This window comes from Scylla paramamosain, chromosome 12, assembly GCF_035594125.1.
Source record: "Scylla paramamosain isolate STU-SP2022 chromosome 12, ASM3559412v1, whole genome shotgun sequence".
Classification (NCBI taxonomy): Eukaryota; Metazoa; Arthropoda; class Malacostraca; order Decapoda; family Portunidae; genus Scylla; species Scylla paramamosain.
Window position 1 is genome coordinate 8,800,001 of NC_087162.1, and position 12,500 is coordinate 8,812,500.

Sequence of the window (12,500 nt, forward strand, 5' to 3'; positions counted from 1 at the left end):
ATGAAACTTCTCCAGAAGCAAAGCTTTTATCTTAAGGACGGAAATTTGCAGGGTGAAGAAATTAGCCATCAATTCCTCCTGTGGGACATTCAAGGGGACAGGTTAGCTCCTCCTCATTCCCATACAAGGAACCGATGAGGCGCCCTTACCTTCCTCGGTGGTGCTTTTGTCGCCGTACATCCTGCCGGAGGGTCCTCGGCCATCTGCGAAAGGAAAGAACAAGAATTAGTCCCATGTCTGGTGGCGGCCGCAGCAGTGCGTCACACATGCACCGCCCCGCTGCGTCAACACGACCACGTACACGCGCATGCCCTCACGCTCCCACCCATTCCTTCCGTATTAAGACACCGCGCATCCCAAACAAGGCTTACGGGTAATGGAGAAGGGCTCAGAGGGCTTCCAGCCGCGTCAACAGGTAAAAGAAAAAGCAGGTGTCCCATACAAGCGCCGCAGCGTGACTTATGCGAAGCTAACGACTCTGGACACCTCGAGTTAACCGAGCTACGAACGGTCCCCCTTGGTCCTCTTCGCTCCCTCACAACCCTAGCCTGGTCCACCTCCTCCTCGCCCTGCCCAAACCCTTACCTCTGTCACAATCCTTCCTGTGTCCTTCCCAGTCCCCCTGTTACACTTCTCCCATCCTTTCGTAATTGCTTCACTTCTTTTCCTTCTTCCATCATGATTAGTGACCATTTCTTTAATTCTCTTCCTCTTTCGTTATCAATTTTCCTCCTGTACCTACATTTTATTTATTTTCTATGTTTCTTTTCAGTACTTATATTCATCCTTACTCGTAACCCTTATTTTCACCCTGCCTTACACCTCATATTCTCAGTCGCCCCTCACTCCTCTCCCCCCTCGAAGCCTTCACCAACTGGCAACCCGTCAATGTCTGTATCCAGGGGCGCGTCCTCAACGGGGCCTCCTAAATCGGTCCGGTCGTGGAGCTGCGCAAGGACCGCGATGGAGCCGTGACGCGAGAAAGTCCTGCTATGGGGACGTCCCGCAGCGGCCCTAAAGCCACGCATATATGGGGGCGAGAGGGGCCGAGAGGGACAGGGAGGGAGTGATAGGGACTGGGAGGAACGTCAACGCCCTTCCCTTTTCGCTCTCACGGACGGGATAATGATCGGACCGAGATAGTTCAGGCCCCGTGGATATGCGCGCACACACACACACACACACACATATGCACACGCGCGCGCCCACGCACGCGCACACACACACACACACACACACACACACACACACACACACACACACACACACACACACACACACACACACTTTCAATGACTGAGATTAAATTATTCTCGTGCCTCGTTTATTAACTTCCAAATTAATGAAGTGATGGGAACATAAAAATGCAATGTCTACAAAGGAACAATTCAAAGATAATGAGAGAGAGAGAGAGAGAGAGAGAGAGAGAGAGAGAGAGAGAGAGATCGGAACAGGGTAGGCATGAAAAAGAACTTATGAACGAAAAAAGTGACAGGTCGAGTGAAAAGCGAAATTGTAATTAATCTGATTAGGCCTACTATAAAGGAAGTAGGGGAAAAAAAAGTCATTATAGAAGAAGAAAGATACGGGGCGAAAGAGAGAGAAAAAAAAAATAGGACGAACTGAATTTCGAGAGAGAGAGAGAAAAAAAAGAAAATTCAACATTTTACGAATGAAATCACCAACGCTATAAAGGAAGTAGGAAGGAAAAAGTGTCATTATAGAAGAAAGAGACGGAATGAGAGGGGAAAAAAAAAAATCGCAGAATATCTAGAAAAAGAAAATTTAAATGGCCAACAAATAGAAATTAAAATACTAAAACCCAGTCCTACCAAAAATAATAAATGAATAAATATATAAATAAAAAAAGTGAGAAAAAAAAAGCACCAGGAAAACACAATAAAGAGCGAGGCAAATGCATGTTAGTTAAGTGAATGCCTAAGAGGAAGGTAAGGAAGGAAGGAAGGTGAGGAGAAGGGACAGAGGAAGGCCAGGTAGAGGTCCTCCGTCACACCTTGTTAGCACCTGACGCGGCGGGGTGTGTGGGAGGAGACTTGGCGCGTTAATACGAGCGCTGGGCGACACGTAATGACGGGGGGAAGGAGGAGGAGGAAGTTGAAGAGGAAGAGGAGGAGGAGAAGGAGGATTAAGTAGACGGTGGACGCAGAGATTAAGGAGGAGGAGGAGGAAGAGGAGTATGCTTCAGAAAACTAAGAATGAGAGAGAAGGATGAAAGAAGAAAAAGGGGAGGTAATATATGAGGAATAAGGATGAAGAAGAGAAAAATATAAATAATAAGAACTTAAGCAATAAAATACAGCTCATCACATTTTCTCTTCATTATCCTCATCCTCACCCGCCCCCCCTCTCTCTCTCTCTCTCTCTCTCCATACACACACTAACAAGCCGAGCCTCCTTCCCCCGCCAGACGCACAACACATCCATCACCACCTTCCTTTCTCACTGGGGCGTCCATACCGGGCCTACAGAGAGAGAGAGAGAGAGAGAGAGAGAGAGAGAGAGAGAGAGAGAGAGAGAGAGAGAGAGAGAGTACACCTACGTCATCTGTATATATATATATATATATATATATATATATATATATATATATATATATATATATATATATATATATATATATATATATATATATATATTTGTCTCTAATGGATTTATTGATACGTGCGTGTATGATTTTGTGAGATAATAAGTTAACAAGGACGCAAGCTAAATGAAAACAAATCTAGTAAAAATAAAACACTATGGACTGAGATAATCATTAAAGAACGTAGGATTAGTTAAGCGGAGATGCTGAGAAAGGCGTGACGCAAGAAACACTGGCAGCAGCAGGAAGGAGAAGCAGAGGAAAGGCTAAGTAAAAAGCCTCTATATGATGATTGCTTATAGGCGTGGAGTTTATTCCCAGACACCTTGTGAGAAGCAATTTTTTGATGTCCTTCCTCTATATAATCATGCAATACCTCTTACCTCTTGAGTCTGCGCCACACACACACACACACACACACACACACACACACACACACCGTTCCGACACTAATCCCACGTCTCGGAGTCTCCTTGATCCAGGCCGCGAGGACCTTAAACAAGTCTTGTCTTTTTTCTTCTGTAAATCGAAGTGGCAAACTGACATGACTTTAAGTGACTGATGAACGCAAGTGATGGACGGCCGATTCTCGAGAGATTCCATTTGACCGAGTGACGGGGAAGGAGTGAGCGGGTTCCCGGCTGACTGGCGTGACTGACGGACAAACAGGGTGATTCATTACTGATTTCGTAATTGAAATGTAATTGCTCGACGACTGATTGCTGCTCTGAAGGAAGAAAATGCTTTTGTGTGTCTATGAATCACCAAGGCACCTTTTCTTCACTTTGCGACGAGGATACTCAAACAAGAGAACCGAAAGGGAGAGGTAGACGGGGAGATGTCTTCGCCTTTAGCAGCCAATGTCTTACTAAAGAACAACTGAGTGACTGATAAACATGCTACCAGACACGAAGATCAAGATAACTGGCTAACTGACCCTTCAAAAGACTAACACCCTGGAATGACGGATAGGTTGAGGGAAGAGTGAGGGAAGACTAAGGAAGACTCATCAACTCCAGGACCGACTGGCTGACGGGCATCCCGCTTGGCCACTCAAGAGTCCGCATCACTAATTGGCACTCTGAAGGGATAACTGACATGTGATGACTGACTGGCTGATTGGCACCCTTGGAGTCCTATCACCCTACCATCCTAGCGTCTATCACCACCACTAGCAGGAAGAAATGGGAACTACAATAAAACGCAACAAAGAAGGCTGCGTCACAGAACCATGCATTTTGAAATACTGCGCAGCACCTCCACTGTATTCAAAAGGCGCTAATTTAAGGTACATAGGCTATTAAGGGTGTATTTATAGTTCTAGTGACAAATTAACAACATTTCTACATTGTTAACAGGAAAGGTACTCTTGAGATCCCGAGTGATCATATCTATAGCCTTTAAAAATAGTCGTGGTGAGAGAGCAAAGCGTTTCAGAATACGGGCCACACTTATACGCATTATTACATTACACACACTGACTGGCACGCCTGGAGTACTAGCATCTTATTGCCTGTCACCACCACGGGCAGGAGCAGGAGATAAATGGGGACAACAACACAAGGGAGGCTTCGTCATACTCATACTAACACTCATACTCACTACGACACATCCCGCCGGTGCAGTTGGCAGAGGTGAAGTCGTCTCCGGGGCAATAACGACCCCCGTGCAGAGGCGCAGGGGACGAGCATGACCTCTGGCGGTGGTGGCGACAGTCGGGGCCACAAGTCGACCAGGAGGACCATGATGCCCAGGCCCCGTCCACCGCTGGGGGGGGGAGGCGAGCACCGGAACACAAAATTAGTCACTCACTATACCACAGGGACAGGTGATGGCAGGTGGGGGAGGGGGAAGGGCGGCAAGGGGCGGCACGGTGATGGGCGAGGAAGGGGCGTTGGATGGACAAACAAAGGGCACGGCAACAGGATGACTCACAGAGGAAAGGAATTTAATGCGAACCTCAGCTAGGAGTGACTATGGCCCGCTGGCTGGTAATAATGAGGCTCGTGGTTTTCGCCAAGATCCGAGCCAAAAATGCACAAGTAATCGCCACTATCATCTCTGTTGTCTTACTCCTAATCTGCATTTTCTTGCTTTCCTTTTTCCTTTCTTTATCTCTCCCTCCACTTTTATGGTCGTGTGAAATGTGAACATGCCTACAAATTCTCTCTCTCTCTCTCTCTCTCTCTCTCTCTCTCTCTCTCTCTCTCTCTCTCTCTCTCTCTCTCTCTCTCCCTGCCTCAACAATTGCCCAGCGGTGACCGAGGCGATGCGTCACTGCCTGCAAATTTACACTCTGCTTTTGAACCCCATCGAGGCAGTAAATAAAACTTTACAACACCCACGTCACAAGTCTCTAAATTGGGAGACTTTATAGCCTTCGGATTATCAAAAAAATGAAAGTCTTGGAAAATAGAATAGAATTAGTTTACAACACGGAGAGATAGAGAGAGCACAGCCATCCACTTCTTTCCCCGAGTCCTTCGTCACGAGCGCAGTGAGGGATGCTGGACACGCCACGACATCTCGCAAGGAAACAAACGAGAGAGTCTTAAGGTTCCTGCAATGGGCCTCGGGAGTCTCATTACTCAGTGTCGTTTGTAATAAAGTTTTGAAGAAAGGAGAGGGAGAGTGTCCTAAACAAAGAGTCCTTTTAAAACTCTTGCCATTATCTGCAAATCAGGAGGCGAATATTTCGCTCGCTGCAGTCTGGGAACGAACTGCGTCCTCTATTCCTAACACTCTTTATTTTGGACGAATAGTGCCTCTTATATACAGTAATCACTTTTCTTACTTGCCATTTTGATTGTACATTAAAAGTAACACGTACACAAGTGGAAACACATAAAATAATAAAAAGACAATTTACAACACACACACAAACACACACACACGTACACACATACACAAGTAACACAAGCCAAGGAAGAACAAGGTAAGACATCAAAGGGAGGCAGGTGAGAAAAACTAAGCATGAGGTGCGTGGGGCAGGTGAGGGTGTGGAGAGGCGGGTGCTGGGCAGGTGAAGGGGAGGTGGTGCTCGACAAGGACAGACAGACAGACATACATGTGACATCAAACCCCTTTCAAGGAAGTCTTATTATTATTATTATTATTATTATTATTATTATTATTATTATTATTATTATTATCATTATTATTATTATTATTATGGTGACATGGTATCTGAGACTCACTCTAGACAAGGGTTTGAATGCCATTCGCTTGGTGTCGATTCTGTTCCGTGAATAAGGCGAGAGAAAAGCTATAATTTACTGATCTAAGAACAGCAGAGTCAGGGAGACAACCTTCCCTTGTTACTGTGAAGACTAAAATGAAAAATAACACTGAAGAATGATCCACATTATAAAACCACGTTGTAAATGGATAGATATTTATAGGTAAACTTAATAGACTAGAAGAAAATCATAATACTTATACACTTACTGAAAAAGAAACGTAAAGTGTAGAAAAAACTACATAATTACAACAGATTTTCTGACAGATTATTGAAGAGTATGTTGCAGGAATAATAAAAATTCTGCAAGGTAAATTCTGAAAGGAAAATGATGAAGCAGACAGATAAACCAAGAGAACACGTGTGGTAAGTATGATATAAATAGTTATGTAAGCTGGGTGGATACAAATATTCATATTAGCTGAGAGGTCTTCCCCAGATTGTACTGAAATCAGGGTATACAGTCATCGAAGTGTGTGTGTGTGTGTGTGTGTGTGTGTGTGTGTGTGTGTGTGTGTGTGTGTGTGTGTGTGTGTGTGTGTGTGTGTGTGTGTGTGTGTGTGTGTTGTTTCGTATTGTAAGCAGGAGTCATTTACATAAACATACCTAATAACGTCAAAACTAAGTAAGCAAGTCTGGTCAGCTGAGTGGAAGACGGAAAAAATTGCAACGTAGGAGTGCGCACTGAAACAACAATAAAAACAAGAGAAAACGTCGCACTGAACGAGAGAAGACGTCAGGTGTGGAATATGTACAGTCAGGTGTGTGCGTCAGAGAGAGAGAGAGAGAGAGAGAGAGAGAGAGAGAGAGAGAGAGAGAGAGAGAGAGAGAGAGAGAGAGAGAGAGAGAGAGAGAGAGAGAGAGAGAGAGAGAGAGAGAGAGAGAGAGAGAGAGAGAGAGAGAGAGAGAGAGGCGCAGGTGTGACCAAAAAAAGTGTGTGCTCAAAAGTTAATTTAAGTGAGGTAGCAAGTATGGGGTGGGGAGGGCTGGCTGGCTGGCTGGTTGGCGTGTGGGCGGGCGGGCGGGCGGGCAGGGAATGAGTATGGACGAAGGGAGGGTATGGGGAGGGAGGAGGCTGATAAACAAGTTAATTCGACCGGACAGCAGCCGCTCGCAGCATAGCAAAGGAAGGAGAGTGCCAGAAGGGGAAGCTCAGGAGGTGCGCACGCTTTCAGAACACCGTGATAAGTGAAGCTTCTACAGAGGAACAAAAGGGAACAGCAGTATCGAGTCAGAGCAAGTTTCTCTCTGATACGAGTGGAGGGAAGAAAAAAAATATATATATTACAGTGATGTGAATAATAATAACAATAATAATAATAATAATAATAATAATAATAATAGGACAATTTTAGCTCTTAAATACAAAGGAGGAAACAAGATAAGCATTCCCGAAACAAACTAATAAAAAAATTTACGACCATTACATGGAAAATGAAAACTTCTCAAGCGGTGACTGAAGGAAAACTACGAGAGAAAAAACAGGGGTCGTGTTAAGACGGGCTGAGGGGAATCGGCTACTAGTGGAGTGAAAAAACAGGGGCAGGGGAGTGAGTGAGGGAGGGAGGGTAGCACATGGGGACGAAGACTCACCCTCCTCACATGGTTCGTCCTCACAGTCACCTCCTGACGGACGGCCGCGGCAGAAAACGGGAGGTAAGAGACGGGCGGGTTAGTACGGGCCAAGGGTGGTACAGACAATGACTCTGGACTAGTTAGAACAGAAAGGTGGAGGAGGAGGAGGAAGAGGAGAGTAGACCATGGACTGCTGGCTTAGAGGGAAAGGCAACAGTTGGGAGTGGTACGAGTAGTGGGGAGACTTGGGGAGACAGTGTGAGGGAGGCTACTCATTGTTAGCTCAAGGAGGAAAGGGGAGTGGTAAAAAGGAACCAGTAATCATAACAGTAATAATAAACGCCATATTCTAATGGGTGCTATTGGTGGTGGTGCGAAACCCTGAGAAACAGACACAAGAGGGACTTTCCTGCCACTGTCTGTCTGCACATGGGAATTTTGGGAGCTAACTTTCACAAAGGGAAAAGAGACGAAGGCAGACAGGACACCATAAAGGGGACCACGTGGGGGGACAGAGGGGAGGTGATCCTTTAATATTCAGTCAGAGGAAGGGGACAGTAATTACACAACACAGGGACTCTCTCTGGGGTGCTGAGGCCGCCTGGGGGAGCATGTGGCGTGTATGTGTAGGGGCGGGGCGGGGAGGAAAGCTCTTCAAAGTGAGGGAGTGGAGGGAGGGGGGGTGTGCTGCGTCACCACAACAACTGCTGGTCAACACTACAGCACTAACAGGTCAACCACAGGCTCCGGAGGTCACGTGATACAAGATAGGGGATTAACCACTAACTGTTCAAAAATATTCTAGATAAAGTGGTGGTATATACTGTCTGGCCAACTATTTCACTGGGAGTCAAGTCTAATAATGTACAGTACAGGGACGTAAACTGACCACGTTAATGAGGCCGGGGACACCTGGGCAATACCTGGGCGCCTCGGACTCACCTGGACACAAGTGGGAACAGTCTGTCTTCTGCACGGCGAGTCCCTGGCACGCCGCCCCGCCGTTCTGAGGTGTGGGCGCTGAGCAAGTGCGGGTGCGGCGCTGCATGCCACGCCCGCACCTGTTACTGCACGCTGACCACGACGACCACGATGACCACCCACCGTCCACTGTAGGGAAGAACAAGGACATTAGATACCACGCTTACGAGGAATCCAAGAAATGATTGCATATTATAATCACAAAATAGATGGGAATTGCCAGGAAAACAAAGACACAAGGAAATAGATTAAGTGTTTAGAGAAGAGTGAGGCTTCAACACTGCTTAATATGGTCATTTTCTGCCTCTCCTATCATCTGCTCTCTCTTATTTCCTTTTCATTCTTTGGTACTTAATGACGAATAGAATTTATAATAAGGCACCTTCTTTCCACGGCCTAGAAGTCTACTGAAGCAAAATATACGTGCACTGGCTAAAAAAGTACGTCAAAATTAACGAGAGTGCTTGAGGATTGATCGAAACACTTAAATGTCTCTGAAAGTTGGTATCCCTGACGTCAGTGATGATGCTTCGAAGTAGGAGTGCGCCAAACTGAATCAGTTAATTCTAGCCAACAGTATCTTAACTTTACATTACTTCTGTGTCTAATATATATGATGCAGATGGACCTCAGGGGGAGCGAGAATTAGCTCTACTTGTCGAGAAAGGGAAGGGGATAAGGATTGCGCAGCCACTCCCTCCTCCCACAGTCTCCCTCCCCTTGTCTCCCGGTTCCAGCATCCCTTTTTTTTTTTCTTCTCCCTTCCTGCTCTCCTGCTCTTCCTCCCCTCTCCCCTGCTTCTCACTGCCTGGCCTCTGTGTTTCGGCTGGTACAAGTGGAACTACTTTTCATCTCTCTCTCTCTCTCTCTCTCTCTCTCTCTCTCTCTCTCTCTCTCTCTCTCTCTCTCTCTCTCTCTCTCACGCGAGGACCTCTTACTTCCTCAGTATAAACTACGCTTTTCCAGTAAATTAAGTAAATGTTTCACAGTAACTTAATACCTCGCACCGACAACCTTCCCTTTTCTCAACGCGAACAAGGGAAGGAGAAAATAATGGCATTAAACAAAGGCACCAACAGGTTCACCTATTAGATTACAGGCACTACGAGTATTTATCGCCGCAGGACACGTATTGAGCGGCGGGGAATAAAGTCGCGGGTGAAGTAGTGCATTGGGTGAGAGGGCGCTTGTTGAGAAAGTCTCCTCCGTCACCAAATGTCCGATGCAGGGATCTACCGAGTATTGGAGTCGATATCTAAGTACTTGAGCTCCTTGGAGTCTGTGTGATATACCGGCCAGAATTCAATACTACTACTACTACTACTACTACTACTACTGCGAGTACTACTACTACTACTACTACTATGACAATTACTATGACGATTACTATGTCTTTTCAGCATTATTTTTTTCTTCTTTCTATTTCTCTCCCTCGTTACAACGCGCATCTGCCAGCCTTTTACCACTTAAATCTCTCTCTCTCTCTCTCTCTCTCTCTCTCTCGTAACAAGCGTGAACAAGGTCATTTTTCTTATCTACTATGCTAAGAAGAACATAGCCATTATATTGATGATACGCCACGGACCGAGTGATTGATGGATTGATGCGAAGCTGAGCACGCGGTGATAAAAAGAATAAAGAAAAAAATATATATATAAAACCGTTCACAAAGCCTTCCCGTGGTCATGGCAAGGATCAAAGATGATCTTTAATTTAAGAATACCGTTCATTTTTTGGGAGGATTTCATTGTCATTTTATTCCATTAAAATTGTACCGTTAAAAAAAGTACCGCGCTGGCTCTTCACTCCGGTCCGATACTTGCCATTCTGAATTACACCTGTCATCTCACTCAGGTGTGTGGCAATTAGCGGATGACACTCACGTGGTGATGTGCGCAGGTGTGTAGTTAACATCCTTAACATCCACCTCTCTCTCTCTCTCTCTCTCTCTCTCTCTCTCTCTTTCGTGACGCAAATGTGACGGTGAACGGACGGTTGGGTGACGCGGGAATAGCGTGTATCGCAAGTGATTGAATTACACGAAGGCACAAGCGCTGGAGGAGAGGGAGGGGATTGAGAGGGAAGGGAAGATGGAATTAGGGAGGGAGGGATGGAAGGAAGGAAGGAAGGAAAAATCTTATACAATTTTCATGTGCTTTTCTTACTTTTTACTTTTTTCCTGTTGAACTGCAGCCTGTTATGTTTTTTTGGAGTCTGAATCACATTTGAGATCTAGAAAACTACAAAATAATGTCAAGCTCACTCTAGCTAACGAATTTTTCTTTTAACTAGTAGTAGAAGTGTAATCTAATCTAACTTGACAATTATGTAGGTAGAGTCTTAAAGCTAATTGCGCAGTTAGACATACATATAGCATTAAAATGCCATGTTGATAAATTTGTAGTTTCACCCAATGTCCCCAATCTCTACCCAGACCCCCCCAACCCCTCCAGCAAGCTTGGGGGCCTGTGGGGAACCGGGGGTTTTTGGGGGGAGCACATACGAGTGATATATAGACTTTGAAAATGTAGGGAAATTTCCCTAGAAGTCAAGGAAATTTCCTAAATGTAGCAAACCAGAAACCTATTATAACCAGGGGGGGCTGTGCCGCCCTTGAGCCCCCACCATTAGTATATTCGAACAGAACCAGAAAGCTAAGGTAACATAACCTAACCTATCCTAACCTATATTAACTTAACCTTACTTAACATAACCTATTCAAACGTAACTAACTCCACAAAAAAAGTATAAAAAATCTAGGGATATTTCCCTACAAGTGAAAGAAACACACGAACACACTCACTATCCTTTCAATGACTGTGAAAACAGGATCCCAGCTAAAAACTGAGGTAAACCTTTGAAAATTCCGTCCCGACCTTATTATTCGTTTGCGACAGGGTAATATGGGGGTAGAAATGCTCCTAGCAGTGTGATCTAGACCGTGAGACACTTAATACTTACGTGCGGTTTATTGGGGGAAACTGCAATTATACCGCCATGTTATATGCCAGGACAGGAAAACAGTCATTAGCTAAACTACGACAGGCGTGATCTCTAATAATAATACTCTATTTCTTTAACTTCTTCAAAACGGCCGCTACTGCTTCTGCCAGCGACAAAGCAACATTACCTTGCCTTATCCCCTATCTTGTATCCTGTTCCTCGTCCCGCCGGCCTTTCTTTTTCACTCCTGCTACCTGCTGCCCCTTGCTGCCACCTCGCTGTCGCCGGGCACTGCTCACTAATCGCCCCATAAGTCCTCGATACTTTTCACAAGCTTTTTTATCCCTTAAACCCCCATTCCCCTTCTGCTAATCGCCTCCCAACTCTGCATTAGACCCGCCCCTCGCTTGCCCTCTCCCACTCAACAGGACCCTCGCCACTCACTCTCTCTCCGCGCCCCCGCCGCCTCCCCTCCGTCAGCGCTGATTGGAGAAGCCCCACTGAACCTTTGAACTTAAAATTGAATCGGGGCTTCGGATTATACCAATTGAAACACCGACCAATGCTGCTTACAACCAATTAAAACTCGTCTCGTCTTGTTTCTCTCTCTCTCTCTCTCTCTCTCTCTCTCTCTCTCTCTCTCTCTCTCTCTCTCTCTCTCTCTCTCTCTCTCTCTAGCCACCTGCCCTATCATGGAGTCTATTGCTAAGGGAGGAAAAAAAAAAAAAATTGCCTCTCACTTGAACGGATAATAAAATCCATTTCGGGTTTCTCAACACCGGCAGATGGGGCCTTCAAATTTCCGGCGGGAACCCTGGGGCCTGTGATCCGCTGGGCCAGATGGACACGGCGCCCCTTGTGTGTGTGTGTGTGTGTGTGTGTGTGTGTGTGTGTCTCTCTCTCTCTCTCTCTCTCTCTCTCTCTCTCTCTCTCTCTCTCTCTCTCTCTCTCTCTCTCTCTCTCCATCCCCCAATCCATAAATAGAGAGGTAAAGAGGAATTTTTCGAGGACCCACCGCCGCTTTTATGTCTGCAGGATCATTACTCGATTGGCGGCGGTGCAAACAGGCGCGCAGGAGGACTCAATAGGCCCCCTTCAAGTGCCACTCGAGACTTGAGGGGCGGAGGGGAAGTCATGGAGGGACGGAGGAGGTATGGT

At 45.9% G+C, this 12,500-nt stretch overlaps 1 protein-coding gene across 1 annotated transcript in view; it reads right to left on the bottom strand.

Annotated features, from left to right (window-relative positions):
* LOC135105664 (netrin receptor UNC5C-like) overlaps window positions 1-12,500 on the bottom strand; it is a 430,244-nt gene that overhangs the window by 15,304 nt on the left and 402,440 nt on the right. The window contains exons 7-9 of the mRNA XM_064014055.1: window positions 8,361-8,528; window positions 4,208-4,372; window positions 150-203 (exon numbers count right to left, since the gene is read on the bottom strand). Of these exons, the coding sequence (XP_063870125.1) occupies window positions 150-203; window positions 4,208-4,372; window positions 8,361-8,528 (387 nt within the window). The remainder of the gene's footprint in view (window positions 1-149; window positions 204-4,207; window positions 4,373-8,360; window positions 8,529-12,500) is intronic.